Below are 20,816 nucleotides of genomic sequence, written 5' to 3'. Positions count from 1 at the left end.
CAGCTGCCAGTCTTTTGATTGTACAACAAGAAGGCCTGGACAGTGAGAACCCTTTTTCTGTACTGGTTCCATCGATGCTTTGTCCTTAAAGTCAGGAAGTACCTTGACAGTAAGGGACTCCTTTTTAAAGTTCTTTTGATATTGGCCAGGGCCCCTGGCCACCCAGAACCCCATGAGTTCAGCACTGAATGCATCAAAGTTGTCTACTTGCCCCCAAACACGGTGTCTCTGATTCAGCCTCTAGATCCAGGGAGTCATGAGGACCTTTAAGTCTCGTTACACATGATCCTTTATGGAAAGGATTGTCAATGCTGTGGAAGAGAACCCTAAGAGAGAGAGAACATCATGAAAGTCTGGAAGGATTACATCATTGAAGATGCTATCATTGTTTTAGAAAGAGTGGTGAAAGCCGTCAAGCCCAAAACAATAAATTCCTGCTGGAGAGACCTCTGTCCAGATGTTGTGCATGACTTCCAAAGTTTACAACAGAGTCAGTTAAGGAAATTATGACAGAGATTGTGTGTATGGCCAAAAAAGTGGGGGCAAAGGGTTTTAAGGTAGGGAGCTTGAAGAAATTCGAGAGCTAATCGACAGCACGCTAGAGGAACAAACAGAAGATGGCTTGATGGAGATGAGTGCTTCTAAACCAGTGCCAGATGATGAGAAAGAAGACCTAGAAGAAGCAGTGCCAGACAACAAATTGACATTAAACCATAGTACAGAAGAGTTCTGATTATTCAAGACTGCCTTGACTTCCTTTATGACACAGGCCCTTCTATTTTACAGGCGCTGAAATGAAAACAAATGGCGATACCGTATAGAAACATTTTTAGAGAAATGAAAAAGCAAAGCCAGAAATCATAATGTTTTGCCGTGAAGTGACACTGAGTGTGCCTGTCTCTCCTGGCCCCCCCCCCCCCCCCCCCGTCTCACCTCTGCCATCCCTGAGACAGCAAAACCAACCTGTTGTCTTCTTCCTCCTTCTAGCCTGCTCAACAGGAGGATGATTTGGGTGAAGACTTTTGTGATAATCCATTCCTGCCAAATGAATGGTAAATTGTCAGACCGTACAGTTAATGAACTTATCTGTTTTGTCTATGTATGTCTTCCTGTGGAAATCTAGTAACTGTATGGAAAGAGCTGTGTGAGATGTTTTTGTGTCATCATCATCCAGGTATTAATTGCGTAGAATATTGTGTGCAAGACTTGGATGGGAAAGGATAACTTATTCTTACGTAGGTTTAAGGTGAGTGATATGTAATATAAAATTAATAACATGAGTTTTCTTACTGTCTCATAACTGCTTTCAAAGAATTATAGTATTGTACAGTATGCCTCCCTCTCTTGTAATTGGAGAAAATGCCTATCAGCTTATCATCACAGGTAAGTGGTTTTAAAAATGTTAACAATATTTCTAATACTGTATTCTGAATTATGACCATAATACTGTATGCCCTAAAAATTTTATAATGATTAATTCATTAGGCTAGGCTGCTGTGAAGCAATCATATCCAATTATACTAGACTACCATAAAGTACCCATGTTGCTGCTTTTTTTAAAATTTTATTTTTTATTTTTTAAAATATACATCCAAATTAGTTAGCATATAGTGCAACAATGATTTCAGGAGTGGATTCCTTAGTGCCCCTTACCCATTTAGCCCATCCCCCCTCCCACAACCCCTCTAGCAACCCTCAGTTTGTTCTCCATATTTATGAGTCTTTTCTGTTTTGTTCCCCTCCCTGTTTTTATATTGTCTTTGTTTCCCTTCCCTTATGTTCATCTGTTTTGTCTCTTAAAGTCCTCCTATGAGTGAAGTCATATGTTTGTCTTTCTCTGACTAATTTTACTTAGCATAATACCCTCCAGTTCCATCCACGTAGTTGCAAATGGCACGATTTCATTCTTTTTGATTGCCGAGTAATACTCCATTGTATATATATACACCACATCTTTTTTATCCATTCATCCATCGATGGCCATTTGGGCTCTTTCCATACTTTGGCTATTGTGGATAGTGCTGCTATAAACATGGTGGTGGACATGTGCCTTCGAAACAGCACACCTGTATCCCTTGGATAAATGCCTAGTAGTGCAATTGCTGGGTCGTAGGGTAGTTCTATTTTTAGTTTTTTGAGGAACCTCCAGACTGTTTTCCAGAGTGCCTGCACCAGCTTGCATTCCCACCAACTATGCAAAAGAGATCCTCTTTCTCTGCATCCTCGCCAACATCTGTTGTTGCCTGAGTTGTTCATGTTAGCCATTCTGACCGGTGTAAGGTGGTATCTCATTGTGGTTTTGATTTGCATTTCCCTGATGATGAGTGATGTTGAGCATTTTTTCATGTGTCGGTTGGCCATCTGGATGTCTTCCTTGGAGAAGTGTCTATTCATGTCTTTTGCCCATTTCTTCACTGGATTATTTGTTTTTTGGGTGTTGAGTTTGATAAGTTCTTTATAGATTTTGGGTACTAACCCTTTATCTGATATGTCATTTGCAAATATCTTCTCCCATTCTGTCGGTTGCCTTTTAGTTTTGCTAATTGTTTCCTTTGCTGTGCAGAAGCTTTTTATTTTGATGAGGTCCCAGTAGTTCATTTTTGCTTTTGTTTCCCTTGCCTCCGGAGACGTGTTGAGTAAGAAGTTGCTGCGGGCAAGATCAAAGAGGTTTTTGTTTTTTTTTTTTAAACTTTTTTTTAAATGTTTATTTATTTTTGAGACAGAGAGAGACAGAGCATGAACGGGGGAGGGGCAGAGAGAGAGGGAGACACAGAATCCGAAGCAGGCTCCAGGCTCCGAGCTGTCAGCACAGAGCCCGACGCGGGGCTCGAACTCACGGACCGTGAGATCATGACCTGAGCCGAAGTCGGACGCTTAACGGACTGAGCCACCCAGGCGCCCCAAGATCAAAGAGGTTTTTGCCTGCTTTCTCCTTGAGGATTTTGATGGCTTCCTGTCTTACATTGAGGTCTTTCATCCATTTTGAGCTTATTTTTGGGTATGGTGTAAGAAAGTGGTCCAGGTTCATTCTTCTGCATGTCACTGTCCAGTTTTCCCAGCACCACTTGCTGAAGAGACACTCTTTATTCCATTGGATATTCTTTCCTGCTTTGTTAAACATTAGTTGGCACAATGTTGCTGCTTTTTTGTTATCAATGCATGGATCATTATACCTATAAGTACATATGAATTTCTTTTCCACATTATTTTTTTCATCTTTGATGTCTAGCGCTAGTAATATGTATGGCATATACGGTGTTTTATATCATATAAGACAATATTGTGAAGGTACCGATAGATGATGCATCGTGTAAACAGATGACATAAACTCATGGTATCAATAAACACAGTACAGGTTTCTAGATGTATTTTTTCCTCCTTATGATTCTTAATATTTTCTTTTCCTTAGCTTAATTTATTGTAAGAATATGGTGTATAATACGTATATAAAATATAATATTCATCAACTGTTTATGTTACTGGTATGGCTTCTGGTCAGCAGTAGACTGTTAGTAGTTAGATTTTTGGGGAGTTAAAAGTTATATGGGGAGTTTTGGCTGTTTTGCGGGTCATTGTCCCTAACTTCTGCATAGTTGAAGGGTCAACTGTATACGTCTTCAAGATTGTTGTTTTTTTCTTAAGGCTGAAATGCCGTGGTGTTTCAACAGTGAAAATTTGATGAAGTATTTCTTCCAGATAGAACTAAGAAACTATTTGAAATTGATAGGGTGATTGAAGCTATCTATAAGGTATCCTTATAATATTCTGTCTAAATACTTTGGCATTCAAAATTGTGTTTTCTTTTTTGTTTTAAGTTTATTTATTTTGAGAGAGAGAGTGAGGGAGAGAGAGAGACAGCGTGAGTGGGGGAGAGGCAGAGAGAGAATGAGAGAGTTCCAGGGCAGGCTCTGTGCTGTTAGCACAGAGTCCGATGTGAGGCTTGAACTCACAAACTGCAAGATCATGACCTGAGCTGAAATCAAGATTCAGATGCTTAACCTAGTGAGCCATCCAGGTGCCCCCAAGATTCTGTTTTCTACTAGTATTGATGAATTTACAGTGATGCACCTATATAGCCTTTTGCTGATTTCTCTATTATGGCAGATAGATGTAAAGCAACACTTGGTGGTTGTGTCCAGGCTAGTTACATACATGCAAGTACTTGCTTTTTTCTCTCTTTTCTTTTATTCTCTAAACCAGTGTTTGAGATGTATGTGCCTATACTGGAGTCTGTTTTTCAAAAATAATTTTGTTCTCATTATATATAAGATCTTTGATCCTGTAGAGCATTCAGACAATATAGAAAATTGTGAGGAAGCAAAAATCAAGGTTAACAGTTTAGTAATTCCAGATTGATCACTGTCGACAGTTTGGTAATTTGCATGCATGGGTGTCCATGTGCACATAACATGAACATACACATGTGTACACTCTTGTGTCATGAGTGAACTTCTATAACACATGCCATTTACCAGTCTTAATTTTTTACTTAATACTTTGTTGTGGCTTTTTTCTCGTGCTAATGAGTATCATATTTTAAAATGACTGAATTGTGTTTCACTTGATGTATATATCATAATCTATTTCTCAGTACCCTTTTGATAGGTGTTTAGTTTTCAGTTTTTCACTATTGGGAGCAATGCTACCCTAAGCATAGTGGCATATTCCTCTTGTCTGCTTGTATTTTGGGGGCAAATTTCTGTAAATAGAAATGCTAATATAATTTTATTTTAAATATAATTATACTTTGTGGCAATATATTAAAAAGTATATAATTTTGTATGGTAAGCAGTTCTGGAAAGCTGATAATTTTCCCTTTTAAGAATCTGACCTGTGCTCTTTTAGACTGAATGTAGTTATTAGCATCCACATATATAGGGCCAAAATGGTCCAGATTGCTGGTTTTGGGGGTTTGGGGGTCTGCATTTTTATAGATTTATTTTTGTCTTCCTTATAAAACTCTTTTCTCAAACCTGCTGCTTTTAACCTGTAGGGAACTTGGAAACAAGATAAATAACTTTATTATATGGTATATAAAATTAAATCAAGTAGCCCCTGAGTCAAAATCTATGGAGTGTTCTAGTTATAGAGGTAGGATAAAGTTGTTGACTGGTTGAATTTAGGAAATGTAAGGACTATTTCCATTTTGGGGGCTGTTTATTTTATGTCCACGTTCTGTTGTATTGAATTATTTCTACTACAAAGCAGCAATTTATTGCTGAATGTAGGAGACAAGGCTGTATGAATTGAGATAAAAGGTAAGCTTTTATGATTAGGAAATTCCCTTCCTTCAGGTGGGTGGAAATGCCGATGGAGTGTTTGCCTCCTCATTCCTTCTCTGCCTGGCATTGCCTACTTGTTGTGCTCTTCACTGGGGAAAGTATATCTTTGTCTCTGGGCATGCTCTCGAGGCTGCTGACACCCTCGGTGCCTTCTCCAAGGCTGGTCATGAGGGAGTCAGCCAGGATCTGACTGCTTGGGCTCTGGCACCCCCTGTGTGGGAACAGTTTTCTGGGATAGATGAGCCCTGGGCAACTGAGCAGTGCCAGTCTTCCTTCCATTATTGCCTGATTTGTGCTGCCAGCACTGGTGTGTATTAGGAGTGCAAAACTGAGTCAGACCCCTTCCTCCTCTTCTGGGAGCTCACCTTGTGGAAAGTAAGATAACCTCAAAGCATGTAGCTTGATAGATGGCACACCAAGTACCCTCTGAGTGGTGTGTTTGAGAGGGGAGTTATCAGTTCTTTCTGAGGAAGAAAGGCTGCAAAGGCTTCCAGAAGAGACGGGGAAACTTGTACCCAGAGGTGGAAAATGAGAAGAGTTGGAGGGGGAAAGTTGTTAGGAGGGGGAAAGGTGGGGTCAGAGTTGGGGGTATGGAGATACATTCATTCTAGGCAGCAGGTAAAGCTTGTGCAAAAATGTGGAGATAGGAAACATTTACACCTCTTTTGTGATTCACATTCTGCACAGCTTTCATGGCTGGCACGCTAAGTGTTGGAGGAGAGGGGGATGCTTGAAGAGGAGATGGTAGAGACCATAGTGGGCCTTGTGTGCTGTGATGAAGAGTTGGACTTGATCTTTTAGTGATAGTGGGGCATCATCACAAAGCTTTAATTAGCCCTGTGCCTTGATTCATGGGCACATTCATGAGCAGCAAATGAAAACCTATTGTGCTCATTTCATGGAGTGATAAAAATCCCATTTATGAGTTAGGGGATGTGCTAAACATTAGTACTAGAGGGAGTACATTTATAATGTGACTCATTCCCTCAGCAAGGCTTTCAGGGTCTGTAAGGTAAGCAGAAAGACTCCTTTAATAAAGGGACGCCATTTCAGACAGGTGGTATAACTGCTTAGTGCTGAGAAAACTTATGTCCAGGCAGTCCAACCTGGTGTATAGATACAGGTTTGGGGGATGGCACAGGGTGTGTCCTTACCCAGCCTTGCCTGACAGCCCGACATAGGACAGATGGCAGGCTATGCAAAAAGGAACAGTCTTTGTGCAGTGCAGAAAAAGACTGCTGTGCATTGATTTTTTTTTTCCCCCCATTTCATACCTGCACACAAATATGGATCTGTCAGGGTGTCATCTCTGAATACTGAGTTAAGTAATATCAGAGTTAAGGTAAAAATCAGTGGTTTAATTGATGAAATGAGCATAGGGCTAGACATGTAATAGCTCGATAAATAATTGATTTAAAAAAAAAAACCTGACTTTAAAACAAAATGGATTTTCAAAAACTGAAAAAGACTTGGTTAAAAAATTTTAAAAATGTATCAGAAGAGATTAGGATTTAGAATTTCTAGTATATAAATTAAGACATTTTATTCACTTGATCTTTTAAGCAGAGTTTTTAAGTAAGACACTGTAGGCCATGGACTGTATTCATAATCTGATATTAAAGTGTACTTAGAGAATTTATTTCTTTATAAATTATTCAAATGGAGTAAATAAGCAGGATTTACGGGGGGAGGGCAGTCAGTGGGCTGTTGACTTGAATATCTTACTAAGCTTTAAAGATGTTTCCTTGAGGGGCAGATGTTGGTTTGAGGAATTCTCAATCAGTGTATTGGCTTGGAAGTGAAAGAATCTGGAAAGCTTGTGCTTCTTTACAAATCTCCTGCATATACTGAGATCAGAAGGTACAGTCTGGTGTGTGGAGGCAGATGTGATTTTGGCAGCGTGGATCCAGAAGGTTGGGTTTCCACTTACGTCTCACCACTTCGAGCACTGTGCCCTAGATGTCTTATTTACCTCTATCACTTCCATCTTCTTTTGCAGACTTATCCCTGTAACACCTCTACCTCCTAATTGTACAGATTTTTTGTGAGAATTGAATGTTCTCATTCTAATGTGAATGAAACATTTTATTTAGCTTGCAAAATACTTTACCGATGTAAGATGGCAGTATGAGGTGTCAGAAAAGTTTTGTTTTTAGTGGCATAGCGTTTTTAAAAAATGTTTGTTTATTTTTGAGAGCACAGAGACAGAATGCGAGTGGGTTAGGGGCAGAGAGAGAGGGAGACACAGAATCTGCAACAGGCTCCAGATTCTGAGCTGTCAGCACAGAGCCCGACGCGGGGCTTGAGCTCACAAGCTGTGAGATCGTGACCTGAGCCAAAGTCAGTCACTCAACCAACTGAACCACCCAGTCGCCCCAAGCATAGCATATTTTAACTTCAGTTAGGCTTGGTTTAAGTAAAGAAAAGGGCAGAAATCTACATTCATCAATACACTAATTAGACATTTTTAAATGTAAGTTTTTGGTCATAATTTCTACATGCTGCTGAAGAAAAATATTCAGAAAACACATGGTTTTTTGGAGAGTGGGTTTAGGTTTAAATGACTGATCCTTCTGATGTCTTTTAAATATTCATTATTAAATTTTTGAACTGGACATAGTTAATCTCTTGGGAGCATTTTACATACAGTGCCTTGTTAAAGTTGCAAGATACAAAATATGCAAAAATCTGTTGTATTTCTATGTACTAATGAACTATCAGAGAAGTTAATAAAACGATCCCTTTTATACTTGCATCAAAAATAATAAAATACCCAGGAATAAATTCACTACTAACAAAATTTGATTAGTCAAATTCACTTTGAGTGTTATATTAGGGAATCAGTGAAATGCTCTGGGGGGTGGCAATTGTGGCTGAATCCACATTTCAGGAAAAAAATGACAGTTTGTTTTGTTGGTCTGCGCGTGCAGTGAATCCTCAGCCTCGCAGCAGGGGCCCTCTGGGGATGTTGGCATGCACAGCCCATCAGTGACAGCCAAGCTGTCAGGAGGTGACTTCTGAAGGGGAATAGAGTTCTTGCTGCTGCCTGTATTCCAAGTGTATAGAGTGGGCTGTAGGATCCCAATCCTAAAGAGAAGAAATTTGATTCCAGTGCTTAGCACACAAAGCAATGAGAAATTTAATCATTATTAATGTAACTATTAGAGGCTTACCTTCATAATAAAGGAAGTTCGTTTTCATACCTACATTTAGTCCCTCCTGCTGCCATTAATGTTTCTGGTTACAAAATCTCATCTCAGCAGTGTTTCCAAGAATGGCACTTTGTGCCCTGTGGTCCCTTCTGTCGTCTGGTCCCTGTGAAACCCTTGAATAAACAAACTCAGGACCCCCTCCTTGCTGTGGTTCCAGTTGTTGCTTGGAGTCTACAGGATCACTCTCCTTGTGCAAGTAAGTAGGCAGGCAGCATTGTAAAGTGGTGAAATTTGTAGACTTGGAGTTTGGAGTTTGAAGCATGGCCATTACACTTAGTAGCTCTTGACCTTGGGCAAGTAAGTTAATCTCTTGGAGCCTTGTTTTCTTCATTTACAACACGGGGATAATATTTACCTTATCAATAGGCCGTAAAGTACTTAGCATAGCATCTGGCACCTGGTGAGCCTTAGCAGAGGTTCATTAAGATTGTGTTTTTATGATTAAACCAAGCATTGTGTGATTGCAATTCTGAGAATAATTTTCAGGGAGTTAGGGAACAAACTGAATTTGTGGACTATTGTTACTAGGGTTCCTGTTGGTGCGAAAAGGAAGGATGGCTTTAGGTCATATGGCTGAATGGCAGTTCAGGGAGTGAAGAGGAGTGAGTTTTATGGCTCTTTAAAAAGTCAGTCAGCATCTATTATTTGAAAATGTATTTTGATTGGAAACACTGAGTTTGATTGTGAATTTAAATCCTTTTATGTGACTGGAGTGAGAAAATTATTCACGCTGGCAGTTTCTCTTACACACTGAAATCTGTTTCTTTGCCGGTGCAGATTTCATTTCTGTCTTTTTGACTGAGGAGGAAAAATAAGATCCTCTTTTGCCTTTTCTAGAATCTATCAATACTTACTGAATTAGGTGAAAGGTTTGAGCCATTCCTCTTTGTAGGCCTGAAGGACCTGAATCCTCAGTGCAAAGCTCTCAAAGCTGAATTTTTAGTAGAAGAAGGTGTATGATATCTGTGTACGTGAAGGATTGGTGTTTCTTGAGCTATCAGAGTAACTTTGAACTGTATGTAAAGAAGTGAGAAACAAACAAAATCACTTATCCCATGGGTTCTTCCAACTCCTCCTTCTCAAGTGTGAATCATCTCTGAGGAAGACAAGGGTCAAAGTGGCCTGATATGTGGAAGAGCAGGAACAAGATGGAACAGGATATGAAGAGTGTGGATCTGGGAGCCCGGAATGCTGGCTTCTGGTTCTGGCTTTGCTAATATATGATTGTGATACTTGAGAAAGGTAGTTTGCTGGTTTGGCTTCAATTTTTTTTTTTTCTTTTTTTTCTTTTTTTCTTTTTTTTTGTCTCTTACTGTTCAGGGGCTGTAGGTGATCTCCAGGCTCTTGGGTTGGAAGTAGCTTATGCAGCCTTCCATAAGAGCACAGGTAGACAGCCTTGAAGCACTCTTGGCAGGTCATTATTCTGTCTCTATTGGCTGTTTCATTCAGCCTCAGCTTCCCTTCCCTTCTAGAGATGGGGGACTCTTTGTTTTCAGTGCAGCTTTGAACAGCTTAATATTGAGGAGCTTTTCATGGTGTGTAAATTCCTAGCCTTCCCATAGTCCTAATTATATCTTCCATCTTTCACGCAACAGATCTTCAGATATTGAACGAGTGTCAGGTTAATTTTTTCCAGGTTATGCTGCCGAAGCTCTAACCATTGCTCTTTGATGTATTTCAGAACTTCAATATCATGCTAACTTTTCTGAAATATCTCAGGTTTTCACTGCCACTTTTAAAATGTGACCCTTGGAGAAGCATATCCAGTACTTTAGCTAGGATGTGACTAGCACAGTGCATGCTAAGAATGTTTGGAAACTGTAATTTAATGAGAATAGCCCAAGTTGATGTTTTTGTTGGTTTATTTTATAGACAGATTTCTGCTATGTTGAGCATGTAGCTCTCATCCTTGGAGTTGTCTTTCACATGAATTGCTCACAGGTAAGGCCTTATTTTGTAGATGAACAGCTTATGTTTTAGCTCTAGGGCAGTACTTTATATTTAATTCTTTTTTCTTGTGAATTGTTTTATACTTGTTCCTTGCTCCTGACTGCTGAATTTTCTGACCCTTCCGTCTGTCCTGGATATTAGGGAGTCCCACAGGTTGTGTTCTCCTCATTTCTCCTCTCTGATACTGCCCCTGAGTCCATCCCAGGTAGTTGATGAAAATGTTGACCAAGGCAAAGCCAAGTGGAGACTCTTGTGGCAGAGAACCAGCATCTTTCTTTGTTCTTTATATTTAACGTGTGGGGAACCATCATAGTGGTTCCAGGCTCTTACCAGCAATATGTTTTTAATCATAGCTGGATGTAATTTGTCTTGTTTTGAAGCCTTCAGTTCAAACAGGCTTCTCAGTAAGTTATCATCTGTCTTGAAAATTCTGTATTTGTAAGTTTCTGTTTTCGTGTGCATTTGGACTGCTGGTGCCAGCTCTTTTGCCAGTTCTTGTGTTCTACTTAGGTGAGCCTTTCCTTATGTGATCTCCAATAATATTGCCCACTAGTCCCCATCTTGTGTTTTTCTTGGTGCTCTCAGTCTTCCTATGGCTTCCTGACCTCTGGAATGCCCAGAACTGAGTACTGAATTGCCTTGTGGGCCAATAGAAGGAGGAAATGTCCTATGTTAAGAAGGTTTCTGATCTTTTTTCCAGAGGTACTACTACATATATACCTCAGAGTTTTTCAAAAGACTATAACTTTAGACAGTTTAAATTTATCCTCCAGGGGTAGAAGGAGAAATTGCAAAAAAATATTCCAGGAGTCTTTTCTTTTTTTTTTTTTTTTTATGTTTATTTATTTAGAGAGAGACTGAGAGGGAGAGAACATATGAGTGTGCACGTGAATGCACATGAGCATAAGCAGGGGAGGAGCAGAGAGAGAGAGATTGAGAATGGGAATCCTGAATCCCAAGCAGGCTCCATGCTCACGTGGAGCCTGACACCGGGCTTGATCTCATGACCGTGAGATCATGACCTGAACCAAAATCAGGAGTTGGATGCTTAACCAACTGAGCCACTCAGTTGTCCCTAGAAGTCTTGTAAAGAGGGGGCAAAATTTAAGAAACTGTCTCCTCTTATTTTATCACTCTTACAATGTCCTTTATGGAACATGTGTATCCCAAGTAATGGTAGCAGTTAGATATTTCTGTGTTTGAGGTTCTCTTTAGTGTAAAGTATTAAGCAGTAATAGAGCACACATACTGTGGAATGAAAGGACCTCATTTGTAAGGATTAGAAAAGATGAATTGTACCGTAAAAGGTAGAAGAACATTCGGAATGGAAGACTAACCTGTGAGAATGATTTTGAACATGGACCTATAAATGCTTGGAATTTTGATGTACTTAATTATTAATGAGAACTTTTAAAACTACAGAATTTTGCATTAAGTCACTCATTATCATTGGAATTTTGCCTTGTTTAGATTTGGCTTCCAACTTATATAAAGGCTTTAATTACTTGAAGTAAGTCAGACTTTTGCAGCATGGATTTCAGGAACAGTATATAGAAGAATTTCCATTAATATGGGAAATACTGTGTCTAGAAGCTCTTCAAATGAAGGAGTCTTTAACGATTAACTTTCTGTGGAGAACAAGATGCTGTATGGTTTCTAGATTACAGTGCTGTAGGGGTACATGTGGAAATTAGAACTCTAATGGGATTCAATTTTATTAAATACATAAGGTTTTGCACCTTAAAGGTTAAGTATCCAGTTGCACTCAACTTAGGAAATTCAAAGTTATTATTCTCAAAATAACTGTTACTTTGTCCCCATGGGCAGATTTTGAATTTGCATTGTTGAGCATAATGTATAATTTATACTTCAATATATACAGTTGAGTCTTATATCTAAATGAGTGAAAGAAATTAACTTCATTTCTGTATATATTGTAACTGGGCAACATTCATTAACCAATAGTGATTTGAACATATACTATGTGATAGGGCCTAGGGATATAGAAATGAACAAATAAAACAGAATCCTTGCTTTTATGTTGTACACTTAGGTAATATGGGGGAAATGCATGTATCTGTGATTTTGTGATAAAATTAAGGGAGTAATTGTGCCTTGCACTAAGAATAATATGTTGTCTACAAATGATGTTATTTGCCAAGTTTACACATCTGACATAGAAGAAACAAAGATTTTGGACTCCATTGAGGACACAAGTCTTTGGTGTCCTTGAGGTAACTCTGGTTCTCAAAGACTATCTTGAAACCATCGGCTGGATTTACTTAAAAAAACCCATTCAATTTAGGCAGTAACTAAAGATGGAGTGATTATTCACTGGGACACTTTTCATATTACCAAAAAATTTAGAATTTATAGCGTTCAGAACTCTTGGGGCTGTTGAATTTATGTTATTGTTTAGAAAAATAAAACATAAAAATAAAAATAAAAATAAAATGGAAAAATAAAAAAAAAATGGAAAAAGGCCTGGAGTTTCTAAACCATGTGACTTGTGGTCAGTCCCATTTCTCTTGATACAGAGCAGGGAGCTGTTCTCAACAGGACCATTCTAATCTGTGTGCAGTTGGCAGCTTCGGATTTTCACAGACTAACAAGTAAGACCGCTAGAGGCCTATACCTCCTTTAGTTGTTGCAGGGGTGCATCATCACATGGACGAGGTGGGAAAAGGAACACTTTGTCTCCAGGCTTAGGAAGTAGACTTGGAAAAGGAAAGAGAATGTTTTGAATAAAATCAGAAGGGAAATTATGCATGTCAAACACGAGTCTGGAATCATACAGAGTAATGGATACTCAGACTCTGCATGGGAGTTGAAAACTTTTTTTTGGCTAGTATATATTTTTGTCCCAAAAGGAAGCAGTTTTTAATGCTCTGTTCATAGCTTGCAATCTTATGAGCTTCCTGGTATTTAAGTAATATTTTTGACAGTGAAAGCAATTAAATCATTTGGAAATCATTCAGCCCCTGAAGTGTATTTTCTAATTTCTTCCCCTGGAGAGCACTAGCTGTAGTCTTTGCTAAGAGATGAATTAGGCCCCCTCATACAGTCTTTTTAAGAGCCATCTTAGGAGGTTTGAAAAGTTACTTTTTATACCATAGGGTAAAACCCCCTCCCTCCCCTTTCCTATCAGTTGAATTCTTAAAATGATTACATTTTCTTCTTGTTCCCTAGGACTAAATTTTTAAGCAAATAATGTCATAAGTTGAGGCAGATGGAAAACCTCAAAGGGCTTCCAGCACCTTCCTGAATTATTGTTGCCAGCGCCTTTAAGCCATGGCTACCACCCCACAAGGAGAACCCTTGTCCCTGTTCTGCTATCTTTGGTTCAAATTTGCTGTGGGCAGCAGACCTTAAGGTTGACAAAGGCAGGTGGGCTTTAAAGAGGAAACCCTTAACAGTTGCTATTCCTGTAACTCTTGTCGCTTTTCTCCTAGTAACTGCCTTTTCATTTTTGGGGCTGAGATATGAGGCAGAGAAGGTGAACTCAAGAGAGAAGAAGGATTCTCACCACTCCCTCTAGTCCCCTTGTTCCCTTCATGGCCCTGCCCAGTCTACTATTTTCCAAACTACTTGTTTACAAATCAGAGAGTCATGTAGGGAGGTATTTTTGGGTTTTTTTGGTTTTTGTTTTAACCAAGTAGTTTCCCAGGCCCCACTGTCAGCTTTTATACTTTAGGAAGTCTGAGGCTTGAATCGTGAAAATCTCTGTATTTGTTGACTTATTATGCAGGTAGGTGCTTTTGATGCCCAGGTAGATTTGAGAATTATTGGATACTGACTCATCCTGACCTTGGAAGTTCTGAGTCGTAAGTCATAGGTCCAGTGGGACTTACTACTCGACAGATAAAGCCACAGGTACCAGGTGTTCATGAACTAAGAGGGCTTCAAGGAATGAAAGAGCATTTGTACTTCTCTCTAGTCATCTGGTTGGTGGATGTTGTGTTTTTAGTGCCATATTAAAATATATTAGCTTTGTCCTCTTTTATATTTGTAAGTTGATGGAAAGCTCCATTTGAAGATGTGATGGGTAAGCTGACAACCTCCCATCCCCCTAAAAAAAGATGAGACCAATTAAAAAATGTATACTTTCTTTACATAAATGTGTTACCTAAGTAGATTTTTTATAAATAGGATCTACATTGTTTTTCTTCATAATCATCCATCTTTTTCTATTAGTGGAGTGTGGTCTTCTCTTAGTTTCTTCTTTTATCTTCACATTAATTTGAGAAATTTAAACATGTATTTTGATGACATTTGTCTTTTGCAGTTTTCATCATCGTTGGGGAGACTGATGGAGTTTATGAGGGGCTGACTCCTCAGAGAGGGAGGAAATTATGGAGGAGGCAGCATTTGAGCCAAGTCTCTAAAATGTGGGAGAAGATGTGAGTTTAGAGATTGGTATTCTCTCTTGTTGGGAGGATATTCCAGATACAGGAAAATGTGAGCAAAGTTAACAGGCATGTTTGAGAAACAGCAGGCCCTCCTCCCATGGGGCCAAAATGTAGGCTCCTTGAAAGAAAAGCATAGAATGCTAGACTAGGGGCAGAGTGTCAGGAGCTTTAAAGAATTTCTGTTTGGACTTTATGCTGTGTGTCATAGTTTTTATAGGGAAATGGACTCCGATTTTAAAATAGTAACTTCATAACTATAATTGTAGCACTATATCTTAGGAGAATAAAATCTTTTATATGAATTCTATTTCAGAACTTTCAAAACTGCATATGTGCAGGTGTCTGTTCCACACAAAGCAAACATCTTTAACTGCTTTCTCCTGACACGTACTTTGCAGTCCGGTGACTCTGGGTCATGCCTGCCCTAGGAAAACTGGGGCTTGGGAGTACTGAAATAAATGAGAACCTCATCATGTGGAGAACAGCCTTAGCCACATTTGGATCTTCTGCCTCTCAGGGTTTGGGCCTTCTTCCTGCTTCAGTCATTCTGTTTTGTCCTCCTGCTCCCTGCCCTGTGTCCAGCTTTCCCCTCTCTTACTAACATACAGGGGCTTTGAACCTTGTGCTTGAAAGTTTGTGTCATCTTGCTACACCTTTTGGGAACTACTTGGCTACCCTTACGAGATCCTGTTCAAAACCGTGTTTCTGGTGTGTTTTTAGCAGCTAATGAAAGTTGCCTATTACTGTCTTTTCATATATTCTTAAAGTTGAAACCATTGGTATGCTTAACAATTTGTATAATTAATAGAATAAGTAATCATTTATTAATATGATGGTTTACATAAATATAAAACCTAGGAATTTCACAGAGCCCGGGTGTAATAATCTCTAACAGATCTGGAAAGAAGGTCAAAGACTAGTTGAAAGGACTAGTTTTTCCTCATCTAAAAAAAAATTTTTTTTTTTGATGTTTATTTGTTTTTAGACAGAGAGACAGAGCGTGAGCGGGAGACACAGAATCTGAAACAGATTCCAGGTTCCAGGCTGTCAGCACAGAGCCTGATGCGGGGCTCTGACTCACAAACCATGAGATCATGACCTGAGCCAAAGTTGGATGCTTAAACCAACTGAGCCACCCAGGTGCCCCAGTTTATCCTCATTTGTAAAAAAATAGAATATTTTTTAAAGGATATATAAAAGACACGTTTGTCTACAATGAGTATCAAAATTTTGCTTTAACTCTGTTTTCAACGTTTTCAATCTTTCTAGTAATGGTCTGAGGCTTTAAGAAGACCAAAAGTGCTTGCCATAATTGGTCGGGAGTCATGTTTCTGAATGGATGTTGTCGAAAAGCTACTTTGAAATCACAGTAGATACTATTTCAGTATGATACTTTGCTATAATTTATCCCAGAAATCCTGAAAAGGATTTAGTTTGGTTTAAAAAAGGACAAAACTCCCCAAATCTAAAATGTATTTATGGAAACCAGATCTTGTTGTCTGTGGAACACATATCTTACTTTCTACTAGATTTTAAAATGATCAGTAACTTATATGCAGTGTGAAATATAATGCATCATGAAAATTCTATGAATCCCATGCATACAAAATTTGATAAATATAATAAAGGTAGCATTTCAAATTGAAGGAGGAAAGATTATTCAGTAAATAATGTTGGAACTGCTGGGTATTCATCTAGAAAAAAAACAAAGGATAAACTTCACAAATACTGAAATGTAAAACTGAAAACATAATAGGTATTATAAGAAACCACAGGAGAGTTCTTTTATAAACTGCATTGGGAATTACAGTCTGTCTGATAAACAAAAGCCATAAAATAATTGATTGATAACAATCCACCTACATGAAATTCCTAAATTTCTGTGTTCCACAAACCACCAAAATAATTTACCAGAAGAAAAAAGTTTTTTGCAACTCATATTACAAAGGGCTAATTTCCTTAATATATAAAAAGCTCCTTCAAGTTCATTATAGACAAAAGATACTTAGCTAAAAATGCTTCTACAAAGCAGTAAGAAAATCACAACCAACCCAATAGAAAAATGGACAAAGTTTTAATTTTACAGTTCACAAGGAAATACAAATGGCTCTTAACTGTATAAAAAGATGCTCAACTTCATTCATATGAGAAACGTAAAATAAAACTACTTTGAGATACCTTTTTTTTTTTTTTTTTTTAAAGAGATCTGTTTTCCAAAAATAAAAAAGCTTTGTAACAATGACCTGACAACGAATGGGGGATCTGGGACCACTGTGAAATAAAGGAGAGCCTCTTAATGCAGGAACATAGTCTGAGCTGAGTGAGGTTGAAATAGCATCCTTCTGCCATTCTGGTAGGAGTGGAAGAGGTACGTACGCCTCAATGCAGGGCAGTTTGCAGGCATCTTTCAAAATTACAAATGTATATTTGCTTTGACCCAGCAATTCTCCATCTAGGAATTTATTCTAGAGATATCATCATATAAGAGTTTGACTGCATCCTTATTTGAAATAGTAAAAAATTGGAAATTACCTACATACTCGTATATGGGGGACCACTAAATCAGTTGTGGGATTCCATGCAGCTCTAGAAAAGAAGGGAGCCAAGGAGAGAAAGCATGTGTGGTGTTTACTATTATGTAAAAAAGCGAGAAAATAGAATATATACTAAACTACTCCTGGGTTATTACAAGGGAAATAAATCACATTGGTTTTCATGGAGTGAGAACCGGTTACCCTGGGGTACAGGGTTGGAGGGAGATTTTTGTCACTGTATACTGTTATTTTTGTGTTTGGACCATTTGAAGGTATACTCTCTTGAAAAAATAAGTGCTAAGATAAATTAAGGAAGGGTATTGAAAAAATTGAACATTATATTGTTTTAATAAACTTAATTTCTTTGCTTGAAAAGTAACATTTTTAAGGGGGAAAAATGTGGGCCTTGTAGTGGGAGCATGTGTGTTTAATTAAATTGCCTCCTCAGCAATATTAAAAATCGGCCAGTTGTGATTTGGTGCAGAATATATTACAACCCTGTAGGAGACCGAGTTCGGAAGTTTGCTTTGAAGTTCCAGAAAAGAAGGGGTTAAAGGTGTGATGCAGGTAAAGGAAGGGTTAAGGACATTATGCAAGCTGTTAAGTAAAAAGGAAGTGCATTACAAAATGCTGAGCTCAGGAGTCTGGCTGCCAGCCAAGCCTTTGCTTTCTTCACTACAGCTGAGGGCTTTCGAAGCTTCCCACCAGTGGGTTTGTCTGAACTGTTTAGGAATGCGGCCGCGGTCGCCAGCTGACGTCAGCGCCGCCGGTTCAGCCGCGGGCCAGAGCCCGGGACTGACAGCGTAGGGGGCGGGGAGGGGCGGGGCCTGCATGTGACTGACAGTGTGGGGCTGGGCGGTGTGTGTGTGTGACTGACAGCCGAGGCAGGGTTGCGCGCGGGTTTGCGGTTTCATAATGAATGCTAAATTCTGATTATTTTCTGTGTGGTAAGGTGAAAGACTTTTTTTCCCCCCTCGTTTTCGAAAGCCACGGCTCGTATTGCTTCAATTTAAATGGCATAAAACTAAGTATTTGTAACATCAAATTGTCAGATTTCATGGGCCGTTGTGTTTGTTTTTGCTTCTGACAGGGAAACAAACACTAAAAAATATGGCGATCTTTGATGGTGGAGGGGTTGGGGTGATGACTTTTGCTGGATAATGAGGTTCTTGATTTTTTTTTTTTTAATCTTAAGTCCATTTTATTTCAGAATTGTACCAGAAAGAAATTGTAAAGGCTCTCAGATGCAGTTCTGTAAAACAGAACACCAAAAAGAAGAAATACTATGTGGAAAACTGCCAAAGTTGAATACAGTTCTATTAAAAACACCTTTGGGCATGACAGGTATGGGTTATTGTTGCTGATTCTTCAGCTCTTAAAAATGGGGACTTTTCCCTGGTGACATCTTTCAAAGATCAGGTTTGCTGCTACATTTTCTCCCCTTACATCCTGTTCTCATGTGGTTAATTTTACTTTGAAAAACATTTATGTTTCTCAACTATTTATTAAGTAGATCATTTTGCTTAGTTATAGTCAAGAGTTTTGTTAATCTTCTGGTTCTTAGTTTGATGTGAGTCAGTCAGGAATGCAAGTTCATTAAGTTTTTGTGTGGGGTGATGAGAGGTATGGGTGGTCAGCGTGGAGTGCAGTACAAGTTTATAAACAAGGATCTGTAGCTCCTTGGAGCCATTAAACTTGATGGAAAGCTTTGTTACTTGATCAGGCCAATAGGGAAGCCTTCTTTGAGTGGCTGCTGGAATTATCTAGTATAGCTAATTTAAGTGAGTGGCTTAGAGTAACTGTTACCCCAAATTTATAAGTTTTTTATTATGACTTTCCTTCAATACAGAAGGTTTTAGCTTTTTTATTTTTATTTTATTTTTTTTTAAAGTACACTCTACACCCAGCACAACCCCAATATCAAGAGTAGTACACTCTACCATCTGAGCTAAGGTAGCCAGGAAACCCCAGGAGGTTTTAGTTTTTCAGGAAAGGAAGCCTTATGCATATTTATCCTTCTTGCTAAGAAGCTGCTTCTGCACTTGTTTTAGGCACTGATGGCATTCACCTTCTGGAGTCCGTCACTATGATTTCACTTGTGTGTAGCAGCCTCAGCTAAGGTGAAGCCATCATGTACACTAGGAGTAAACAAAGAGCAAAAAACCAGGACGTTGTTCGGCGAAACACAACATGGTTGACAACGTGCTTAGCCTTAAATTATTTAGAGAGGCTCACGTGGTCAGCCCTAAATTGTCGATTCGACAGAATTTTAGAGTTTTCAGAGTTTGTGCCTAGTGTCATAATTATTTATTTGTTTTCTTTCTAAAGCATCAGGCTACATGTTAAAGACTTGTGTTTTTCACTTAGGTGTCTTTGGTGATAATAATACATTTTATGCAGATTAATACCAGAAGTATAAAAAACCATAAACTATTCTGTTATTTATTGTTATTATTTTGTTTGTTTTTTGAGAGAGAGTGCATGCTTACACGTGTGTGATTAGGGAAGGGGCAGAGGGAGAAGGAGAGAATCTTTAAAAAAAAATTTTTTTTTTTTTAACGTTTATTTATTTTTGAGACAGAGAGAGACAGAGCATGAACGGGGGTGGGTCAGAGAGAGAGGGAGACACAGAATCGGAAACAGGCTCCAGGCTCTGAGCAGTCAGCACAGAGCCTGACGTGGGGCTCGAACTCATGGACCGCGAGATCGTGACCTGAGCAGAAGTCGGACACCCAACCGACTGAGCCACCCAGGCGCCCTGAGAAGGAGAGAATCTTAAGCAGGCTCCATGCCCAGTGTAGAGCCTGACACAAGGCTTGATCCCACAACTGTGAAATCATGACGTGAGCCAAAATCAAGAGTTGGACACTTAACCGACTGAGCCACCCAGGCACCCCTATTCTGTTGTATTAGATCCAAATATTAAAGTTACTTCATTTAATACGTGGAATATCCACAGGAGTATTTGGTATATTCAACACTGAATTCAGAAAGAGGTTATGAATTCTTGCTTAGTCACCAAGTACATGGCATTCTCCACTCACTTTTGATTGCACTGTGTCTTGGTTTCACTGGAGGGAAATGCTTTTAATTAGTTCCCCCATAATAGGACTCAAGGCAAAAAAGGTTATTAACATAAAAATTCTGAGCAATGATACAATCTGGTTGGGCTCCCCAGGCAGCAGAAGAAATGAGTTAGTGTGAGTCCTTACTGACACCCCAGTAAGGTGTCAGTCTGAAGCACCCCAGCACTGTTGTGAGGACCTCACTGGGCTGCCCTGTGTTCTGGGAGAGGAGCCCTGAGTGCTTTGAGTGTGGACGGGTTTAGAATTAAAGCTTTTTTTCTTTGCTTTTGCAAAAATAGTTATTATTTTTTCTAAAAACGCCTTCAAAATAATGACTGAATGCTTATTGTCTTCTTGAATGAGT

The 20,816-nt window shown here is 39.0% G+C and overlaps 1 protein-coding gene across 2 annotated transcripts in view; it reads left to right on the top strand.

Annotated features, from left to right (window-relative positions):
• The window catches only part of ZSWIM6 (zinc finger SWIM-type containing 6), a 195,969-nt gene that overhangs the window by 55,467 nt on the left and 119,686 nt on the right, over positions 1–20,816 (top strand). Inside the window, exon 1 of one of the 2 annotated variants that reach the window (XM_053907337.1) lies at positions 18,610–18,731. The exons of the other annotated variant lie outside the window; for it this stretch is intronic. Within the exon in view, the coding sequence (XP_053763312.1) occupies positions 18,632–18,731 (100 nt within the window). The 5' untranslated portion in view covers positions 18,610–18,631. Of the gene's footprint in view, positions 1–18,609; positions 18,732–20,816 lie in introns of those variants that run through there. 2 annotated transcript variants of the gene reach the window in all.

Source organism: Panthera pardus, unplaced genomic scaffold, assembly GCF_024362965.1.
Source record: "Panthera pardus isolate Hobbes unplaced genomic scaffold, ASM2436296v1 HiC_scaffold_2, whole genome shotgun sequence".
Classification (NCBI taxonomy): Eukaryota; Metazoa; Chordata; class Mammalia; order Carnivora; family Felidae; genus Panthera; species Panthera pardus.
The sequence above is the reverse complement of the archived record's forward strand: the minus strand, read 5'-3'. Positions and strand labels throughout refer to the sequence as shown.